The sequence below is a fragment of the Mustela nivalis genome (genome assembly GCF_964662115.1).
Source record: "Mustela nivalis genome assembly, chromosome: 14".
NCBI lineage: Eukaryota > Metazoa > Chordata > Mammalia > Carnivora > Mustelidae > Mustela > Mustela nivalis.
The window spans coordinates 39,818,818-39,841,258 of NC_139033.1; the positions used below are offsets into that span (position 1 = coordinate 39,818,818).

Here is a 22,441-nt window from a genome sequence, read left to right on the forward strand (position 1 = left end):
ATTTAGCTTTTCATGAGTCAGTGAATATAAAGTGCACATTTTCTGGGTTTTGCTTTAGTCTACAAATACATGACAAGGCCCTTTGTTCTTTGATTAGCTTAGAAAAAGCCTTAGAAAAGTGAATCAAATATTTATTGAATTTATGAAATTCTAACATTAGAAAATGAGAAATTCAATAAAAATTGTATATTTTCAAAGAATTTCCTCATTTTTTTAAAATCAGTGTTTTGATGACTTGAGATGGATGAGACAGTGATTAGTATTTCTATTTTACTAGTGAAAACACAACCAAATTGATTAAGTGACTTAGGTGAGTAAGGCAGCACATCTATTTAGTAGTTTAGTCCAGGATCAAAACATTCAGTTCCCAAACCAGTGTCTTTCTGTTACCCTGTACTTCTTCGACATAGCCGTAGGTCCATCTCTAAAACATTTGAGTGCCAACGCCATGTCTAACATGATGATCTTCACAGAGATGAAGACTGTGCTCAGTAAAACTCTTAAAATTGTGAGATTTTAAAAGTGACTTTAAGTTCTTCTATTTTACAAATTATTAACAGATTCTTTAAAAGGTATATCCCATTCATGCATTGTAAATATTTGTTTTTGTTAGAAAAAAATTCTCATAGTCTTATTTCCTTGACTCCTACCATTAGTTTTAATTTGTTTCTTAACAGTAATAGAAAATACAGAAGCATACAGAGAACCATCATAAAAGAGACTTTCCTAAGTCTTCTGACAGCAGATGATTTCAACAGTGAGGTAGGGCTTGAGTCAGGAACTGGATTTGGTAATTACGAGGTTACTGTGACCTTGGGCAGTCAGTGTTAATATGCTACACTTGATCTTGGCCAAAAGGCTGAGAAGCGATCAGCGTTAATATACTAATAGGAGTAGAGTAGAGTTTAGGAGGAAGAGAATGAATGGAAGGTCCAGGAAACAGAGGGAAAGTTTCTTTTCTAGTAGAAAGAGGAAGATAGAGCTGGTTTGAGGGAGAAGTTGTGTGTGTGTATAGGGACATTTTTTAGGTTATCAGTGTTGGAGTATATCAGTCTCTTCAGGGAAAGAAGCCCAAGGAGAGGAAGAAGGAAGATGGAAAATGTAGGAAGAGAAGTTGGGCAAATTGTTGGGGCAAGAACGGGAGGAGGCGGAAGATATGACCAAGAGCCAAGTGTAGAGGTAATCTGAGAAAAGCAGCAGGATACTTACTCCTCTGAGACAAAAGATAAGAAAAGAAAGGGTAAATGACTTGGAGGGGGTCTATGGTAGAAGGGATATTTGAAGAGGCTCAGGGCCCTTGCGCTTGAGCTCCTGGCTTTCTGGTCAGCACAGAGTCTGTGGTTACAGCTTCTTGGCATAGGAGCTACCTAACATTCAGCTTGTGGTACATATTCAAAATAATCAGTGAGAAATAGTTCAGATATATAGGAGTTTTAGATGAACTTGGTTTCATTATTGAAATTTCAGTATGTTTCTATATATAATCAGTTTACTCTTTTGGTGGAGATTTTAATTTCAAAAGGTAAGGGAGGATGTATTTTCAAACAGTATATGAAGGCTAAGATCAGTTTTAAGGTTTTCTGTGGCTCAGTTTGGTGAGATACTTTTTCTCTGGCCTTTTTTTTTTAAGATTTTATTTATTTATTTGACAGAGAGAGATCAAAAGTACGCAGAGAGGCAGGCAGAGAGAGAGAGAGAGAGGAGGAAGCAGGCTCCCTGCTGAGCAGAGAGCCCAATGCGGGACTCGATCCCAGGACCCTGAGATCATGACCCAAGCCGAAGGTAGAGGCTTTAACCCACTGAGCCACCCAGGCGCCCCTTCTCTGGCCTTTTAATTTAGAATTGCTCAGGTCCTACCTGTAGGTAGGACATTAATATCTTATGGAAATTAACACGTTCAAGATGTTTGGTTCTGTTTTGTTGCTCTAACTAGACTTGAATACCTAAAATCATTCTGAATGGAGATGTGCCTTTCTTGGTAGTTGGTGGCAGATTTGAACATGCATGTGGTCTCTGACCCTTTGGGAATAACAAAGAACTCTTTCTAAAATCTGTACATACAGATTCTTTCTAACTTATGGGTTGGGATATAAAATGTCATGTTTCAGTTATTTGAAACTCTACAGCTTCCAGTAGAAATGGTTTTATAAATGGTTCTGGAATCCCAGACCGGCCTATAAAAGACCATTTAATCTTAGGTGTGTCTGAATTATTAAAAATGATTACTGTTTATAACCATGTTATATGCCTTAAATTTCAACTCTTAAGGTAAGAAATATTTCTCCCACTTCAGCTTTGTTTTACACCCTTGCCTGGCAGTGACAGAAGACGTGCCCAGCTCCAAGCTCTTTGGGATGGTTCTTATAAGGCTCAGGAGTGATGATCTCTGATCGAGACTCTTGGAAGTTGGGAAAGGAGCTGGCGGCAGTCATGGCATCTACCAGTGGAGGGCTCTTCTTTCTGTTTCAGCAATGCGATTCGGGCTCCTCGCACTGTACACCTCTCACCTCTTTGTCTTCCTCTGAACCAGGGGTTCTCAACCAGACCTGATTTTGTACAGTCTTCCCCCATATACCCAGGGAAATTTGGCAATGTCTAGAGCCATTTTCGGTTGTCAAAGTGGGGGTAGTGCTGGTGGCACATAGTGGGTATAGGCCAGGGATGCCACTGAACAGCCGCAACAAAGAATTGTCCAACCCGAATGTTAATGATGCCAAGATTGGGAAACTTCTTTAGGCCGTTGTTCCTGGTTCAAGTTTTTTTGTCTGTTTTGTTTTGTTTTGTTTTTCTTTCTCTTCCTGCTTCACTGCATAATGGAAATATAGTTTGCATTCCCTGATTCTCTCCTACTTTCTGTTCTTGAAATAAGCTCAGAGCCCTTTTGAGGTTTTTCTAAGGGCTTTACTATCATCACAACATGGAAATAGATGGAGTAAAAATAACAAGAAAATTACAGTTTCAGGAAATCTTAATTAAAAGCTACCCATTTTATCCACTGGACTTTAAATAGAACAAAATTCTGATCCTTCTCTGGGCTTACCACTGTTCTTCCCCATTATGGTTTCCTCATTCCCTGGGTCCCCTCCTTCCTCACTCATGCTGCTCAACTGTGGGGGCCTTGGCAGTGATCCTTTCACAGTCCTCCAAATGAGCAGTGGCGGGAGGGATGAAAAATCCCTGTATTATTGGGGCGCCTGGGTGGCTCAGTGGGTTAAGCCTCTGCCTTCGGCTCAGGTCATGATCTCGGGGTCCTGGAATCGAGCCCCGCATCGGGCTCTCTGCTCAGCAGGGAGCCTGCTTCCTCCTCTCTCTCTGCCTGCCTCTCTGCCTACTTGTGTTTTCTCTATCAAATAAATAAATAAAATTAAAAAAAAAATCCTTGCATTATTTTAACTGGGAATTATAGGAAGGTTCCTTTGTGCATAGGCCCAGCCAGAACTATTTTCCGTTATCTTCCTTCTTTTATGAAATTCAAAGAATGAGATCAGATCACAGCATTTTCCTATATCCTGCTGCATGGCACAGGGGTCTCCTTTCCCTGCCAGTTTCTCCTTTCCCCCAGCACTGTGTTTCCCACCTTGGATGTCGTGGGTGCGGGTGCACGGGCCCCGTGCTTAGGATAGCCCATGCCTGTTGCTATTGTGAAATTCTTAATACTTTTTGAACAAGGGACTTCATGATTTCATTTTCATTTCACTGAGTCCTGCAAATTATGTGGCTGGTCCTACTCACCAGAGTTCTCCCAACCAACTCTGGTCTAGGTGAGAGGCAGTCTGGCTTGGATGAGAGGAGGAAAAGGAGGAGTTTTAAGATACTTGTAGAAAGAAAACCCCAGCTGAAAATCTTGGAGGGAAGGGCAGATTCAAGCACAGCTGCTCAGTCTTCATGTATGAATAGTTCTCTTTCAGAGTGGGTAATTTGTTGATTTGTTTATATTTATTAATTTTAATAAGATGTCCATTTACCTATTGAATGCTATTATATTATCAGTATGCTGAAAAATGTAGTAAGATGATAATTGCTCTGTACTGGGCATGTTCACGTGTTTGTAAAACGTCCTCATTTAGTTTCTGAAACTCTTTAAGATCGTTTTTATTTTCCCTTTCCCTAGAGTTGGAAAATGACATTGGGATAAGTTAAGTTGTTTAACTTTATAAAACTAGTAAGTGGATAGGTTAAGTTGTTTAACTTTATAAAACTAGTAAGTGACAAAGCAAGAATTTGAACTCAAGCCCACTACCAGTCACTCTGCTACTCAGAAGTGAACCTTCCTACCCTTCCTGCCCTTGACAATTTACTGTCAAGTTGATGTTATGAGTATAAACAGAAGGTCAGTTTCTCTTCATCAGTGAATTTTTTTTGAACAATACGCAGGCACAGCGGTGCTTTTCAAATTAAATATAAGGGTTGATGAAAATAATACTGGTATATTTGATCTGCATGCTTTTAATATTTCATGAGAAATAGATACTAATATAGTTAACCTAAAATAGTATTCTTATAGAAAAAATTCCAAAGTGTTCAGTTTTGTATGCTCACTAAATCACTCCCCCTTCCTGCTTCATAAAATGCCTGCTACCACTCTGTTGTTAGTGGGACTCATCTGAAAGCATTTTCTTGGATTAGGGGGTCTCAGACTTTAATTTCCATCCACCAAATAAAAATTTGATGTTCAATGGGGTCGGTACTTGCAATTAATTCTAAGAAAGCTAATTTGCAGAGAATATATATAACATCGGTTCTTTGGGTTTTATCATGTAAGCTTCCCCAAATTATGGTTTGGTATCTTAAAACTCCATGCTAGCTTTAGCCTAAACATTACAAGCCTGGGTCTCTTAATTTTGCCCAAAGAGGAGGCAGGCATCAGCACAAATTGCCTACAATTGATGACTTACACAGTCTTACTTAGTGGGCAAATGGATTAAGAGTAACTCGACAGTTTTCTTGGCATTTTTAAAAACTTTTGTCGGCCTGTGATTTCATGAGTGGAAGTGTCTGAGGCCTGTTACCTTCTGATCTAACATAGAGCCAAATATGTAAATGCTCTTGCAGAGCTGTTATTATTAAGATCAAGACCATTTGATCACACTGACCTGAGTTTTAATTCCAGCTGCACCACTGACTAGTTATGCAACCCTTGGTAAGTGACTCTACATGGGACTAATAATGTCTTCTTCAAAAATCTGTAGGAAAGAGTCACTGGATTTCTGTACATAAAGCACTGAGCACAGGGCCAGGCCTCTGGATGGGGCTTGGTGGTGGGTAAGTGGTAGCTTGTCCTCTTCCTCCTCCTCTTTTCCACCAAGAGAATATGACCGGGCATCAGCAGAACTTTGGGTCAGCCCTTTCTCTATTTATGCCTGAACAATTTGATGTGCTCTTAAATATACCTTGACACATGTCTTCTTGCAGTGAGGAAGAGAAAGGCAAATATATTCCTCCAGTTCTCTGCAAGGACAGAGTAGAATAATATACTTTTTTACTTTTCTGTTGTAATCAGGAATAAAACTCGGAGATCTTGGTGATCAGTATAAACCAGCCCTATGTGTGCACTACAGTTCTTTCAACACAAACCAAACCAGTTCTAAAACTGAGATCCGTGGGCCTGCATCAGACTCTTCTAAGACATATACATATGTCTGTATATAATAAATCTGGCCCCATAACCCAGACCTACTGGACAGAATCCCTAGGGCTGAGACCTTGGGATATACATTTAAAATAAGCTGCTGTGGTTATTCCTCTGTGTGAGAACACGTAGAAATACTGATTGGTACTCTTGTCTCCCATCCTTGCCTGCTTAAGCTATTTCCTTGGCTGACTTTGCTGCTTTGTAGAACTCTTCCACATTTCTTTCAAGAGCTGCCTCTTCCTGAAAGCCTTCCAAGATCCTCCCAAATTGAAGTTAAGTTTGTATCTGCATTGTTGTGGTTGTCATGGTCTACTTTGTAGCGTTTTGCTAGTTTCCCACCAAACAGCACTGAGAGGTCAGCAATTGCCAGTTATCCTAGTAACTATCTCCAGGCCTAGCAAAATACTTCACACATAATGGGTACTAAAAGAACATTTGTTGAATTTGGATTGATCCTCTGATTACTTTTTTCCAGTAAACCATCTTGTCCTGACTTCCTCAGAAAAGCAGATTCCTTCATAGTACGTATATCAGGGTTTTGGAGGGCAGTACTAATCAACATAACTAGCCCAAGTTCCCAGTGCATCAGAATAGGGATGTATGTTTGTATGTGATTTGAGCAGTTCCTTTGCAATCCCTGTTTCTTCCTTACCCTCTTCTTTGGATATCCTCTGGAAGCCAAGTTGAACAAATCCCCCAAAGTCCCAGTTAAATCCACGGCGATTAAGAAAAGAAAATGCTACTATAGTTGTATCTGGGTTGGTCTTATTTTCAGAAAACAGATTGATCCTCTCACTAAAGAAGTAGCTTTCATAACACACTATCCTGTTTGTCCCCGATGACTCTGAGATAGACGAAGTGCACCCATCTGTAATTCCGCTGGTGGGGTAGAGGTACTTCCTCTGTCCGTGTGAGCAGCAAAGGTGTGGAGATGAGCTCCAGTGTCCAGAAAGCTGGTTCCTTCAAAGCCATGCAGACCCTGTCACTGATATTTTAGACACTGTTGTGGTTTGGAATCACCTTTAATCCCAGCTTCTGCTTCTCTATCAGCTAATCAGCTGGACAGGGCATTGCCCAGATTTTTGGCAATATAATGTGAGGCTCCGAAATTGGAGCTCTCCAGTTTTCTTACATGCTGGAGGATGACACAAACAAACAAACAAACAAACAAACAAACAGACACACACCACACCAGGGTATAGAGGCATCTGGAGACTCTAATTAGTGGGGATTAGAAAGAGAGATAATAACTGAGGTTGATAGCAAATTTTGGGATTTTCTCTAAATATTAAATCACTATTCCTTTAAAGTGTTAAATTGATTATTTGGCCTCACATCAGGCAGCAGGGTTACACTGAGAATATCAATGGATTTGGCAGGTGAAATCAGACTTTCAGTGGGTAGGTCAGGATTTATGAAAGCCACAGTGCTTCTGGAGGCGTGACGGAAGAGACTGGATAGCTTTGGTAGAGGGAGGCTTCTTACAAATTTAGGGAGATCATCTTTCTTTCTTTCTGTCAGTCTGTCTGTCTTTGGACTTTTAGTGGCTGGAGAAGGAATGTAATAAGAACTCCAGATGGCCACGATTTGTCACCTAGTATAAACAAGGAATTCACAAATGAGCAGGTCAGGAAATTTTAAATTTAGGAAGAAGACTTCTCCCCTCCCTGTACCTCTCCACAGCACGCAGAGGTCAAGAGAAAAGGTCATTGAATTTGGTAAGAGGAGCTGACTACCTCCTAAAGTAAATTTGGTGAAATGAGGAAAGGGCTGGGGTAATAACGTTGAAATGGGCCTGGAGGATGGAGTCTGCAGAGTGGTCATTCCGTAAGGAACTGGCTTGGAAAATAAAGGAAATGGTCATTCTAGCAGCTGGAGAAAGTTCATATATATTAAAAACCAGAGAACAGTTACAGCACCCCCAACGAATTCCCTTGTGCTGGTCATTTTAGTCAGACCCTCCCTCCACCCCTAATCCCTGGCAACTATCCCTATAGTTTTTTTCTTCCTCAGAATATCATAGAAATGGAATCATCCAGTGCGTAAAAGACTAGCTTCTTTCACGGGGCATAATGCCCATGTCAATTTAAGAAAATATTTTAAAATACAAAGAAGCCCCCAGCCCCAAAACAAAGCAGATAATGGCCTGAGGAAATGCATGTAGGGCAGTGAGTCAGGAAGATACGGATTTGTGAAGAGACATCCGTCTCCTGAAGACTTGCGGTTCTCACGAAAATTAGGTGAGCTGAGGAGTGTTGACTGAGCCGTGGGAAGGACGGAGAGCAGGGCACTGGTGACCTGTACCCACCGTGCGTCTGCTTTGATCAACTAGCCTTTTCTTCCTTCTCTGGCCTTTCCCACATCTCCCGCCTCCTCTGGGGAGCATGAGTAGGGGTAGAAATACACGTTCAACCTACATACATGCGCATGCGCACACCTCAATCCATGTATCTCCATTTTCATGGCATAAGCATTTCATTTATAGAGAGGTTTTCGGTGCGTATCTGATTCAACTCCAGGCTCAGTTGGGGGCTGTCAGATGGTATGTGATGATACCAGGACTTGTAATCTAGAGCCATGCATGCGTTTCTCGGTTCAAGGCTTATTCTGCAAAATAATCCTTTCTAAGTTTTGTATCATTACCCTTTCCATTAATAGGAATTTAGAAATTGAGAGTGAAAAATTGTAGAATGTAAAAAATTGAACTTTTGATATCTCAAATTGGAATTTTATGTAAAATATTAGTGATCATATCTGTACATAACTTCCATACTTTGGGTAGTGTTGATTTATTTTGCAAATTAAGTTATAATTTCATTATAAAAGCACTTACTAATCTCATACTCACTGATTCTTCCAGATACTTTTTCCTTTTTCATTAGGAATTAACTGGTGTTTGTTTTCTTTGCTTTTTTCCCCATAGTTGTGATAATCATAGATGATATTATTTCCCACAAAAAGTAAATAACAGGTGGGGTTTCTTGGGACATTTATCACATTTATCAACTATTACCTTCACCTAACTATTGTTCACCCATGATGGTTAATGCATTCGTGTCATATATGTTGACCATGTTTTCTGCTGATGACAGAATTTATAGGGAGATGTAAGGAGTCGTTACCATAGAGAAGAGAGTGAGGTGTTCCTTTGCAGGTCACTCTTGGTGCTCGCAGGGGGGTTATTAGAGATCCAACATACTGCTCTTCTGCCGTAAGGAGATTTTATTGTGTCTTGCATTTATCTGGAGGGCAATTACCTGGCATTTTTCATATATCTCAGAGTCAAAATATCAGCCCTCAGAGTGGTCAAAATTTGCTAAAAGTAAATATAATAAACCTTGCGCCTACTCCCTGACAGGTTTTTTATGGATATGGCCTTGTTAGACTCCACGTTAATCTTATGTGGTCCTCATTGCTGTCACATTTTACAAAAGAGGCAATGGAAGGTTTAGACATCTAGAGCTGGGGTTTCAGTTTAGGTTTGTGGGTCCCTCAAGATTCTCACTCTGAGTCCTGTTACTCCATATTTGGGCATTCAATATTTTTTTCTGTACCTACTTGTGACAGGACCCAGGTGTCCAGGGTTAAAGACAGGTACATGGAGTCCTAAGGAATTCCTGTATCTGTTTTGGGGCTGCAGTAAATAAGAGAGAGCCTAGGAAAGAGATAAGGCTTGAGGACAAAGACACAGTGCTATGTGTCTAGTGTGTCTAGTGCTGTGTCCACAGTGCAGCTCCTAGTTGGAGCTCAGTAAGTACCTGTGGAACAGATGAATGACATTACTGAGAAGTAATAACTGACTAGGAGAGAAAATGAAGTATAGGAAGGTTATAAGAGGAAACAGCAGAACTGTCTTGGACCATTTAGTGTTTGACTGAACAACTGCATTCCACAGTGGCCCCATGGAGTACGAGGAGCCTTCAGTGTGCTGACTCGAGCCCAGAATGAGGATGTAGGGCCACTGAGCGACTAAAGTGACCTGGGCTCCACACAACAGGGGGAAAGTCGCTCATGAAAGGGACACCCTTTTTAAAGAGCAAGGGAGTATGCAAAACATTTTAGAGACGTTTCCATTAAAATTGGCTCTTTACCCCTTAAAAGTATGCCAAAGGGTAACCTTCAGTATTGTAGAAAAGTCACACAGGTGGAGGAGCTTTTTCCCTAATGATATTGGATGAAGGGGTATTACATAATGTGTTTTCTTTTCCCTCATACATTATAACATTAAATTTTCATACCAAATGAATCTCTAAAGCTTCAAGTTATATTCTTTGGAAGAGACCTTATGAAGTACTATATGTAGTAATATATGACATATAAAAATCTGTAGTACTGTAACAATTGAGTAGATTGCATAAAATAAACGTCTTTTGATTAATATCATTGAAAGAATTGTGATGTGTTGAAATAATTCATATTTGGAATGTCATTTAGTACCTATAAGGAAAAAAATGGGGAAATTAGGAAACTATTGAAATGATCTCAATTTCATCATTCAGCAGCATCGATGCGCTACTTTCTTGTCCTAGGAATGTGTATTAACAAGTGCTGTTTTGCCTTACAGCTTTTCTGGGAGAAGAGGCTACAAGGACTTAGTGCATCAGATGTAACAGAACAAATTATAAAAACCATGGAACTACCTAAAGGTCTTCAAGGTATTATCCAAATCCAGCTGGGCAGTAGCTGCTGTGTGCCAGGCTCTGTGTTAGCTGCTATGGAATCAGAAATGATGAAGACAGGGTCTTTACACTGGGGGGTTGGATGCCTCGCTGGATGATGTTCCTTTTGTGTTTTAGTAAACCCAGGAAAAATGGATCTGAAAAGCTTGTGTGTTGTAGGGATGTTTCAGATTTTTTTCTGTTTAAAAACTTTGGCTTTAGGTTAGGTTCATCATATAAATTAACCCATGTGCTGCTTTTAGAACCAAATGCAGCTGAATGGCAGAATTTCTCAAGGTTCCTGCCCAAAGCAGCATCTGGCTCCAGCACTTGCCCTTTCACTCTTCCTCTTACCTAAAGAACAGCTAACAACTCTTGCCTCTCCCTGCACCAACTCCTGCTGCCTGTAGCCGTGGGAACAGGTGCATCTTGGTCTAGTAACAGCAGCAAGTGGGGTCTGAGTTGTAGAACGCAGTTACCTAGTGTCCCATGTTAATTCCAATTATAGAGAAGCATTGCTTCTCAAGCATTAGAACTTTGGCTTCTAAATGTTGATAGTGTGGATTGCTCAAAATTTCTCCTCATTCATGGTTATGACATTATGTTATCCCTCTATGTTCTTGAAAATTATTGCTTTAACTGGTTTAATAAGTTTAGGACTTTAAGCAATGCGTTTAAATGTGGTCATGTTGCCTACCAGTAGTCCCCTAGAAGTAGTCAAGGTATGCAATTATTTTATTAATTTGGATATTTTGTTTGGCATTTGAAAAAGATGTGAAAGCTGCAGGTAGAACATGCTTGCATTGGCTTTTCCTTCGAAGTCCCAAAACAAAGAAAATTGTGAAGATATTGGTAGAAATTAATATTAAAAACTGTAAGAGAAACTATTCTAGGACTTTAGGGATACATTAATAGGGAGACTTGGGTATAATATGACTTTAGAATGCATTTAGATCATTAAAATAGTTGACCCTGCTTGAGGAAATGTAGCCAAGTTTAAAAAGTTGGCTTGGAAAATGTATTTTGAAGTTGGTAAAGTTTTATTGAATTGCTCAGCCATTTTGTTACTGTTTTTTTCTTTAAGGTTTACTTATTTATTTTGGTTGGTGGGGCAGAGGGAGAGAGTGAAGCAGACTCACGTGGGGCTCGATTGCACAACCCTGAGATTATCACCTGAGCCGAAACTAAGAGTCAGATGCTTAACTGATTGTGCCACCCAGGAGTCTGTTGTTACTGTTTTCTTTTAATGCGAATTCTTTGGTATACAGAAACTATGAGTAGATACGATATTATCCTTTACTTCTTTGGCTTGTGTCAGTTTTAAATATATGATTCCAGACAAACATAAAAATAACAGTTGTTTTAGGTTACGTAAGATTTGCTTAGCGCATCTAGAAATTCCCCAAATTTAGCCGGTATATATTTCTAATTGCAGGAGTTGGTCCAGGTAGTAATGATGAGACCCTCTTATCTGCTGTTGCCAGCGCTTTGCACACCAGCTCTGCACCAATCACAGGGCAGGTCTCCTCCGCTGCTGTGGAAAAGAACCCCGCTGTTTGGCTGAACACATCTCAACCCCTCTGCAAGGCTTTCATTGTCACAGATGAAGACATTAGGTAAGGCCATGTAACATAGCTTCAAAAACTTGTTCTTTACACTGGATACATTTTAACAGATCTTTTGTGAAATTAGCAGAAGGTGATATGGAACATTTAAAACAAATACATGCTTGGAAAAAGGTGGAAGTGTCACAGTGGTATCGGAAGGACTCATCGGTTGTACTCTCTCCACATTGTTACTGAGTGTCTTCTGCACTTGGGAGTTCTGACTTTCTGCTATGAAGTATCCCTCGCACTCAGTGATGCCTTTTCTGATGGCTTCCTGCATTGGTTTCTTTGCAGACCAATCTCTCTTTAAAGCAGATCACAACCATGCTGCTTTTTTTTTTTTTAATTTTTTAAAATTTTTATTTATTTGAGAGAGATTTATTGAGAGAGATCACAAGCAGGCAGAGAGGCAGGCAGAGAGAGAGGAGGAAGCAGGCCTGATGCGGGGCTCGATCCCAGGACTCCGAGTTCATGACCTGAGCCGAAGGCAGCGGCCTAACCCGCTGAGCCACCCAGGCACCCCCAACCATGCTGCTTTAAGCGGAGTTGTGTTTTTAGAGTCCCGTTTGCTTATCCTGATTATATTTACTCTCTTAAGCTCAGTTTAGAGATTTATTTATCTCCGCTTCATCTTGTTTCAAGTAAAGATTTCAGGTGGCTTCAAAGACACACACGCACACAATAAAGCCAGATGAGAAGCCAAATGGCAAAGATCAAGCAAAGGGTAAAGCATAAAGCAGTAAAGCAGAGTCAGGAGACAGGCAAGGATACAAGCTGCATCTCTTAACATCTTCTGCTTCCTAAGATGGGGCCACAAGTTAGGTTTTTGGTTTGTTTGTTTGTTTGTTTTAATATGTATTTATTTATTTGACAGTGAGAGAGAGAGATCACAAGTAGGCAGAGAGGCAGGCAGAGAGAGGGGGAAGCAGGCTCCCTGCTGAGCAGAGAGCCCAATGCTGGGCTTGATCCCAGGACCCTGAGATGAAGGCAGAGGCTTAACTCACTGAGCTACCAGGCACCCTGCACAAGTTAGGTTTTTAGCAGCAAATAGTGAAAAGAAAACATACAATCCAGATTGGTAATGCCTAGAAAAATGTGCTCAAAAGAAGCAAACTACTTCAGATATTAAGACCAGAAAGAAATTCTTATATGGGATTTATGAATTTGAGTATCATTACTTTATAATGAGACTGTAGTGTATTGTATTTTCTTTAAAAATAGGACAGTGTGTCTGCTTCACTATTTCTACCCTCTGAATGTTAGATCAGGTTTTATTGGAGTATTATTCCTAGACAAAACCAGCAGGTGGCACTTTTGAATCATATAATTTTAAAATATGTTTTGTATTTGTATTTTTTTTCTAAATCCATAAAAAGTTGGCATGAAAATGTTTTTAAATGAATGAGTCTAGCTACATTTGTAATTGGAAAGCCTTTCCTGGGTTTTAAAGTAGCTCCTTTTGCAAAGATGTAACATAGCTCAAAGTTGCATTCATGTTTACTGATTGTGTGGAATTTACGATCAGCTTTATTTTTAAAGAAAAACAAAATGTAAAATCACGGGGAGGAGTCACCTTGCTCTTTGGCTTATTCTTACCCTTGAGGAAGGAAATTCCTCTGGAGACAAGTTCTTACCTGTCTTGGAATGAATACCCAGTTAATCAGCAGGGGTTCTGCCAGGTCATCACGGGTGTTGACCGAGGGCCTCTGAGTGATGTCATGGGAATGCTGATGGCTTCAACAGCAGATCTTTTGATGGTAGGGGAAATCTCAAAGCCAGAACTGCATGATTTCCTTTTAGGGTAAACTTGTTTAACAAATTTTCCAACTGATTTAATTGTAGTAACAGAAATTATTAAGCAAATATTTCTTATTGAATTAATGCAGTTTCTAAATAAATTACTGCACATGGAACTTTTACCCTTTCTGTAATCGTGCAGCCAATATTCTGTTTATATTAAACCTTTAACTAAAGACTATTAAATACATATATATATGCAGACAAGTGTGTGTGTGTGTATATATATATATATATTAGCATATTTGATAATGTTTTCATTCATGGATGTATTTGGGGTTTTTTTGTTTTGTTTTTGGGGCTTGGACTCATGACCCTGAGATCAAGATCTGAGCTGAGACAGAGTTAGTCTCTTAACAAACTGAGCCACATAGGCACCTTCTGTATTTGTTTTGTTTTTTTGTTTTTGTTTTTGTTTTTAGATTTACTTATTAGAGAGAGAGAAAGAGAGAGCTCAAGCAAATGGGGGAGGGGGAGAGGGAGAGAATCCCAAGCAGACTCACCACAGCTCAGAGCCGCAGGTGGGGCTTGATCTCACAACCCAAGATCAAGATCTGAGCTGAAATCAAGAGTCCCTCGCTTAAGCAACTGAGCCACTCAGGTGTCCCTGTATTCGTTTTTTAATATAAATAACAAGTTCTCACAAACTTAACAGCCTAAAGCAACACCCAACCACTCACAGTTCCATAGGCCAGAAGCCTGGGCCAGACACAAGTGGATTCTTTGCCCAGGGTCTTACAAGCCTGAAACCAAAGTGTTGGTTGGACTGCATTCCCTTCTGGAGAGTCTTCTTTCAGTTTCCTGTGATTGTTGCAGAATTCATTTCCTTTTAGTTGTAGGACTGGAGCCTCTGAGTATCTTGCTGGATGTGGGATAGGCTGTTCCCAGGCTTTAGAGTCAGATGTCAGTTCCTTGCTCTGAAGTCCCCTCCACATTCCCTCTCCCAACTTTTTTCCAGGAAGGGCACAGCCCCTTTTAGGAGTGTCTCTTATTAGGCTGGGCCCTTTGGGATAATCTCTTTTGATTAACTCAAGGTCTATCGATTAGTAACCTAGTCATAGAGGGATAGCCTGGCCTATTTACAAGTTCTGCCTATCCTTAAGGGGAAGGAATTATACTAAGGAGTCTATCCAGGACCAGGGGCTATGTTAGAATTCTTCCTGCCCCAATGGGGAAATGCTTTAATTTCAGCTTCCATAAGTATGGGAAGTAATTCTCAAGACAAAAGAGAATCAAGCAAACATTAGAGTTTTAAGATATACTTTTCCAGCCAAAAGCACAATTTGCTGTATTTCTCCCTAACAGGATTACTCTAGGGCACTTGCGCAGATTCTCATACTCTCTTATTAGGAGTGAGAGATTGCTAATGCTAATGCCATTTGTCATAAACCTTGAGTCACAAGGCCAGAGGCAAGACTGACTAACTGTGTAAGAAATAAACAGTGTGTTCTTCTTGACCCTGCTCCAACAATATAAAAATCTGTTCAACTCCAGTTCCTTTTAATACGACAGAGGCTAGAGAGCTCAGACTAACTCAGTGACAGTCTCCTTCTTTGTGAAAATTCAATAAAAAGTGGAAGCCTATACCTTTTAACTCCTTGTGCTGTTTTTGGACTTGGGTACAGAGGACATTAAGGTTTTTGTGCCTATGTGATTTCTGTTAGCTTTTCCCCTGGGACAGAGTCTCATGAAATAGATCAGATGGAATCTAGTCAATGTAACTTTACAAATGGTCGAGGACACAAGAAGTACACATACTCAGTGAATCTTAGCACCAATTTCCAGAATGTTCCCTTCCTACCCTTGTGCGTTCCCAGGTTTGAGCAGTGCTGTGCTTTGTTTTCCTCCATATCAATAGAGAGTATCACCCCCCGCCCCTGACTGTGGAACCCTCAGTATTCCTTTTGTGTCTCTTACTTGTTACTGTTCCATTTCCCATTTGACATCCATCCTAATTGCCTTTCCCCTGGTCTCAAGAAGTGCTTTGTCCCACTAGAAAGTCAGGGCTAATGCTTCTACCCGTACCTTTGCTTCTTTCCCTTTCTTGTTTTTTTTCGAAGACTCTTAACTTCCCATTGTTTTCCTTCTCTTGTGTTTCTTCTTGGCCTCCTCTCCTGGCTCTGGATGTGAATTGCTATTTACTGGCTTGGCTCATTAGAACTATTTTAGGGGAGCGCCTGGGTGGCTCAGTGGGTTAAGTCTCTGCCTTCAGCTCAGGTCATGATCTCAGGGTCCTGGGATGGAGCCCTGCATTGGGCTCTCTGCTTAGCGGGGAGTCTGCTTCCTCCTCTCTGCCTGCTGCTCCGCCTACTTGTGATTTCTCTCTGTCAAAAACAAAAACAAAAACAACTATTTTGGGAATCCCTCTCTTGTACTGTCAGGGAACGACTGAATTTTTTTTTTCTGATTTTGAAACATTAAGTACATAACAATAGACTTTCTTCCTGTGCTTTGTTTCCCATCAAATGGTTCAGAACCTTTTTTTTTTCTTTTATGACTTGGTATTACTAACTTTCACTTTTGAGGTTCCACTGCAATCCCCCAAACACAGAGAAACTTGTGGCGTGTTCTTAAACACTCCACCCATCTCAACGAGATGCCCTTCAGTTTCTCTCCATGGTAAATAGGGTCCTGTGGTCTTGGCTTCTTTACGATGCTGCTCTCAGCAGGACTGGGAACCCAGGAGAGAGCTCTGTCTGTCCTTCCCTAACATAGCCGAGGAATGCCAATCTCAGTCATGTCTTCACTTTCTCCGTCTCTCTGCTTAGGTGAAAAAAAAAATCTCTTCTTTATTCTCCTATAATTTCTTTCTGCTTTCAAGTTATTTCTAATATCCTTTATAACAATAACCCCAAATCTTGAAGTTTTTGAAGTTGAAGAAAAAGCCACTGAGCTAAATCTACTCCTACCAGAATTCTCTGTGAGGTGTGGAATACCTGCTTATCTAAATATCCCTCTTTTTGGCCAGGCTCACCTTCTGCGCAGTTCAGTTTCGTGGGCGTAGGGGAAAGTCTTGCAAGGTCTGGGGGGAAGGAAATGTGCTCTTCTCCGGAATTTTCATGATTTTGAACTAAAGATAACCTGTAGTACCAGCTGCATATTCCCACTCCTGGCCAGACTATCAGTGTATCTTTACTGTATTTTATCAAAGGAAACAGGAAGAGCGAGTACAGCAAGTACGCAAAAAATTGGAAGAAGCGCTGATGGCAGACATCCTGTCCCGAGCTGCTGATACGGAAGAGATGGATATTGAAATGGACAGTGGAGATGAAGCCTAAGAAGATGATCAGGTAAACTAGGAGCAGAGAGAGAGAGACTTACAGCCGAAGCTGTTTTCTTTTCTTGCTTTTGGCCTTTGTAGCCTGCCTCAGCCGAATCTAAAAAAGCTTCTCCGCCGCAGAGACAGGCAGGTACTGTTTTTGGCCTCCTCTCTGTTTAAGAGTCCCGTGCGTTCGTCCTCTTGACATGCAGACATTCACGGCCCTGCAGCCACTTGCAAGGGATCTAACCTCCTTCTTTAATGCCAGGTGGAAAACCTGCAGCAAGGTGTCCTTAGAAACAGGCAGGGGAAGGGACAAAGGACTCTTGCAGGTGGGGGCAGTGGCTGCAGGAGATGAAGGTGGCTGTCGCCCCCACCACGCTCTTTCTGGGGTCTGTTGTGCCCTCCTTCAAATTATGGCTGTAAGGTAGGCAAAGTCCCTCTTTTTTTCTAGGTTCTCTGCAGCGCAGGCTTGATACAGAAAGAGTGGGAAGGTCATTTTATAAGAGAATAAATAATTTACCTTACAGCATACAAACTTGGACCCTATTGTGAGCTCACGTGAGTGTCACAGGCTGTGTCCTGACGGCTGTATTTTCTAGTTAGGTTGTTGTTGTCAAGTCCCCGAGGGCTCGTGCCGTATCTTGCTTTCCAGCTGCCGTCCTGCTTTGCTTTGGTGGGTCTTGTCTTATTTTGTGCTCCCCATAAGTTGATTATTTATTTGTGTCCTTTGAAGCCAAAACTGAAGGGTATCAGGGAGAGAAAGAGAGACAGAGGGAAAAGGAACAGAGTGAGAGTCCTAACTCCAATTGTTCTGGGACCTGTCCTGCCTGTCCCTTTCAGTGTGGGGACCTGCCCCTCATCCCACTAGTCATTCTTACCTTCAGTGCTAGTTCTGGGGACACAGTGGTGGCCATGACCACACAGTCCCTGTGCTCACAGAACTTACTGTATAGTTGTATTGAACAAATGCTGACATAGCTCCGTAATTACCAACTGTGATAAGTGCTCCGAAAGAAAAGCAAAACTACCCAGAGAGCCGGTGGCAGGGGAGCTGGTAGGATGTGAAGGGTCACCAAAGCCTCTCTGAGGCGGTGACATTGACGTTGAGTCTCAAGGGCGAGCAGCCGTAGGCCAGAGTCTGGGTAGAAAGGGTTCCCGTCAAAAGAAACAACAAGGAGAAGTTGCTGCCTTTAGGGAACAAAAAAGTGATCTTCACAGGTAGAATGTAATCTGGGGAGGGCTGGGAGAATGTGAAGAGGTCAGTCGAGTCATACTTAGCCTTATGGGTTACTGGTTAACATCAAAGCCAGTGGGAATCCACTGAAGCCTGAGGAAGGTGATGAGATCTGCTTATTTATAAGATCCTTGTGGGGGCCCCGGGGTGGCTCAGCCATCAAGCATTTGCCTCCGGCTCAGGTTCTGATCCCAGGGTCCTGGGATCGAGCCCTGCATCAGGCTCCCTGCTCAGCAGGAGGCCTGCTTCTCCCTCCCCCACTCCCCCTACTTGTGTTTCCTCTCTCGCTGTGTCTCTCTCTGTCAAATTAAAAAAAAAAAAAAAAGCTTAAAAAAAATGGTTATAAGACCCTTGCGGCTGCTCCCTGAGAAAGAGGATGGGAACAGGAGAGCCTGGAGGCAGGGTGACCGGTGGGGGCGGTTGTAGTCTGGCAGCGAGAGAGACATGGCTTCACAGGGGTGTTGGCAGTGGGCGCAGAGAAAAAGAGTTAAGCAAAGGTCCGTTTGAGATGTATTTGGAGACCGAATCAAGTGGATCAGGTGAGTGAGCGGAAGTGACGGGGGAGAGTGGTGTGGATGGCTCCAGGGGTTTCCCTGGAACCACTGTGGGGAGGGCCAGGGGCCTGTTTGGTACAGACACAGACGGAGTACTGTGTGCGGGGAGGCCGAGTTCACGGTTCACACAACCACCCCATCCCATCTGTGCCTTTGTGGGAGTTCAGGGAGCGCAGCCCCTGCCGCAGGGATAAGAAACCAGGTAATAGCTGTAATGCCTTCTGTTACATCTTCAGTGACAGTGTCACCATTTGGTGACCGTTTTCTGAACACACAGAGTGTTGCAATCCAGTTCAGTGCTATTTTAAGTTTTTTTCTTCCCCCTTATTGAGGACAGGGAGACGCCATGTTCATCTTAATTCTTGTTTTCTGCTCTGGCAAGGGTATGTTTTGGGCTCTGATGAGTGTGGTTGGTGTTTGTCAAATCCTTCGGAGGGAGGCCTGAGCCGTGTTTCTTTCGTCTGAGGGCTTCCACCACACTGTCTCTGGAACGCGGGCTGGCCGTCAGGACGGTGTCTGTGCTTTCTCAGAACCGACTCTAGAAAAGCCCTCCTCTTCTTCAGAGCTTTGCAGCTTTTTGTTGTCTCTCAGGCTCTTCTAAAAACAGTTTAAGACAATCGAGGATCATCTAACTGTGGTTTCACTAGACCCTTGCTGGCTTCGCAGATGACTTTGCAGGTGCATATCAAGGCGGCACCCTAAGTTATGTGAGCAAGCATGTGTCAGGGGTGAGGCACTTTGCTCATATAAAAGCTGGCATTGCTCACTGCTTCGCACAAATGTGGTTAATGGTGGGAACAAACTAATTAATACTGAGTCATTAGCCTTTTAATATATACTTATATAGCCGTTATTTAGGCATGTTGGGTAAAGAGAGTTTCATAGTGTATGTATCACACTGCAAACTTGAGAATGATATCATTGGACCAGGCTAGTGGACTTGAAGGCTGTGGAAGAATTAGAAGCCTTCCTTAATTAGCAAGATTAAATTTGCCTAACTGACTCATTTAGATTCATGTACACTTGAAGTGTTTCATAAACCAGAGCACTGCCGCTGGACTTCATTACGTGTTCATGATAACCTACAGAAGAGGTAGAACCGGGCTTGACCAAAGGCTAGGTCCTGGCCCTCGTCACATGGCTGTAAGAGGTGGAACCAGCACCACATAGTTCCGTTCGGGTCTGTCAGCCTCATCATGACTCGGCTCCCTCACACTTCTTATTAGCAACGGGGGCCTTGATTTATTTGTTTTATGTATGTCCTCAATAACTGGTTGGGATTTACTGTGTTAAAATTTTACAGTCATAATGAGGTACCCAGGTTATCAAAATTTTAGGAGTGCTTGCAAGAAGAAGAAAACTATAAAAACCAAAGGTGTCAAAATACTTAGCTACAAATGGGATACAGGATCAGATCTATAAATAGTCCTATCTGCAATTGCTCCATACTGGATCAGCCAGGTTAAATAATGAGAAGGCTTCAGTGCTTGTCAGCCATAAATGCTCCAAAGTAAAATAAATCATGGTTAGTTGACGTTTTTCTAAATTCTCTCAAAAATTTTGTGTTTGGTGGGAGGGATGGGGTGGCGGGGCGATGGGCATTGGGGAGGGTTTGTGCTATGGTGAGTCTGTGAAATGTGTAAGTCTGATGATTCGCAGACCTGTACCCCTGGGGCAAATAATACATTCTATGTTAATAAGAAAAAATAAGAAGAAGGGCAAAAAACCTGTTTGGATTTAGCTGTCTATTACGGTTTTCTTTTTTTATTTGTATGATTTCTCTTTTTGTACAGGTTTAATTATAGATAGAAAACATTTGTGTCAGATACAAAGCTATACATTTGATTTCTCTGAAAATGACATGAGTATAAATTTATTATTAAAGCACTTGAAATAACGAGGGGATATGTTGAAACTTTTTTTATGTGCAAAGTGCTGTAACTAAATGTTAAGGCTTTAAAAATGTGGTTCTAAGTGAAATTAAGCTTCTAAGTACTTTTTTAAAGTTCTGCTGACCTCACCTGAGAAATCATTGCAGTACTTAAGTTTGTTTGTTTTTCCTTACAGGTAACTTTCGACCAACTTTCCCCAAGAGCAAATTTCTAGAATTGAACAAAAGCGTTTCCACTGGGTTTTGCTTGTAAGAAAAAACGTACCCGAGCACATAGAGCTTTTTAATAGCGCTAACCAATGCCTTTTTAGATGTATTTTTGATGTATATATCTATTATTCAAAAAAATGATGTTTATTTTGAGTCCTAGGACTTAAAATTAGACTTTTGTAATTTCAAGCAGGACCCTTAAGATGAAGCTGAGCTTTTGATGCCAGGTGCAATCTACTGGAAATGTAGCACTTAACGTGAAATATTTGTTTTCCCCCCTGTTTTAATATGAACCAATCAGGAGTACCAAATAAATCTCCCAATTAAAGATTATTGTGACTTCACTGTATATAAACAGATTTTTATACTTTATTGAAAGAGGACACCTGTACATTCTTCCATCATCACTGTAAAGACAAATAAATGATTATATTCACAGACTGATTGGAATTCTTTCTGTTAAAGAGCACACATAATAAGTAGCCTCCCCCCTTAGGATTCCTGATTTACAATCAGCTGTGATCCCTGGGCCTTAGGTCTCGAATGGAGGTGGAGAGTAGCTCATGCATTTGAAATTCGCCTCCGGAAAGCGTGGAAACATGCTGCTTTCCCCTGACTTCTAAGGTACCATCTAGTATGTGTGGTGTTTTTTTTTTTTTCTCCTGTGACGAATACTTTTGTTAGTTCTATAAAAACAAAGCATTTTGTTCCCTTGGGCATGAGTGAGGTACACAGGTACCCTCCAGATAGTACTGCCAGGTCCACGTCTGCCGTTTTTTTTCTAGGACACTTTGGATCTTCTAATGTCCATTGGCCCTGCGAGTTAGCAGGTGCAGGTTAGACTTTGCCACAGAGAGAGGCAGCTTTCTAGACGGAGGTGCTTCGTGAGCCAGATCGCAGCACTTTTCTAATCAGTACCTGGCCTCCACAGTATTAGCGTCTTGTTGTTGAAACTCCTCAGTGTAACTTCATTCCCGCTTGAATTCCTTGATACCTAAATTACTAGAACTGGCATAACGTCATTAAGTGAGTTTTCAAATCAAAACATGTTGAAGTTAATCTGATGCCAAGAAAAGGAGGGGAGTGTTCATTAGCAAATTTAAATACATTTTGAGAAGTAATACCTTTCTGTGGGAAGGGTATATGTACTTCTTCACTCTTAGTTCTTCTAACATTAGACCCAGAAATGATGTGGTCCCCAGTGTGACCAAGTCCATGTAACTGTCACATGTACATTCTATTACGGCTACCTCCAGCACCCTTCCCGTTCCTAAGGAAGGGAGAGAAAATAGTCAAAGCAATACATCTGGCTAGGTGGGGGCTGTTGTCTCTCTGGACCTTATGCCAAACTACATAAATAACACCTTTTTGGAATTCCTGATTTATGTTCAACTTGGATCTCTGGGCCTTAGGCCACTAGTATCCTCAGAGCAGTCTCGCTGGCAAATGAGAGGGATGCTTGCAGACGCTGGGCAGACCATTGGCCAAGGAGGCATGTTCTGGGCCCATCAGACTGCCCCAGTGGGGCTGGCAATAGGAGGTTATACTGATTTCTTTTTAACACCTGTTGTAACTAGAATGGATGTCCAAAGGCTT

General features: G+C 41.5%; 1 protein-coding gene across 2 annotated transcripts in view; it reads left to right on the top strand.

The window, feature by feature from the left end:
* The window catches only part of MBD2 (methyl-CpG binding domain protein 2), a 66,324-nt gene extending 45,041 nt beyond the window's left edge, over positions 1 to 21,283 (top strand). For both annotated transcript variants that reach the window (XR_014302809.1, XM_082699078.1), the window contains 4 exons: positions 10,197 to 10,287; positions 11,726 to 11,906; positions 16,846 to 16,984; positions 20,812 to 21,283. Coding sequence is in view for 1 of the 2 variants with exons in the window: in XM_082699078.1 (XP_082555204.1) it covers positions 10,197 to 10,287; positions 11,726 to 11,906; positions 16,846 to 16,972 (399 nt within the window). In the remaining variant the exon portion in view is untranslated. The remainder of the gene's footprint in view (positions 1 to 10,196; positions 10,288 to 11,725; positions 11,907 to 16,845; positions 16,985 to 20,811) is intronic.
* Positions 21,284 to 22,441: the final 1,158 nt, after the last annotated feature.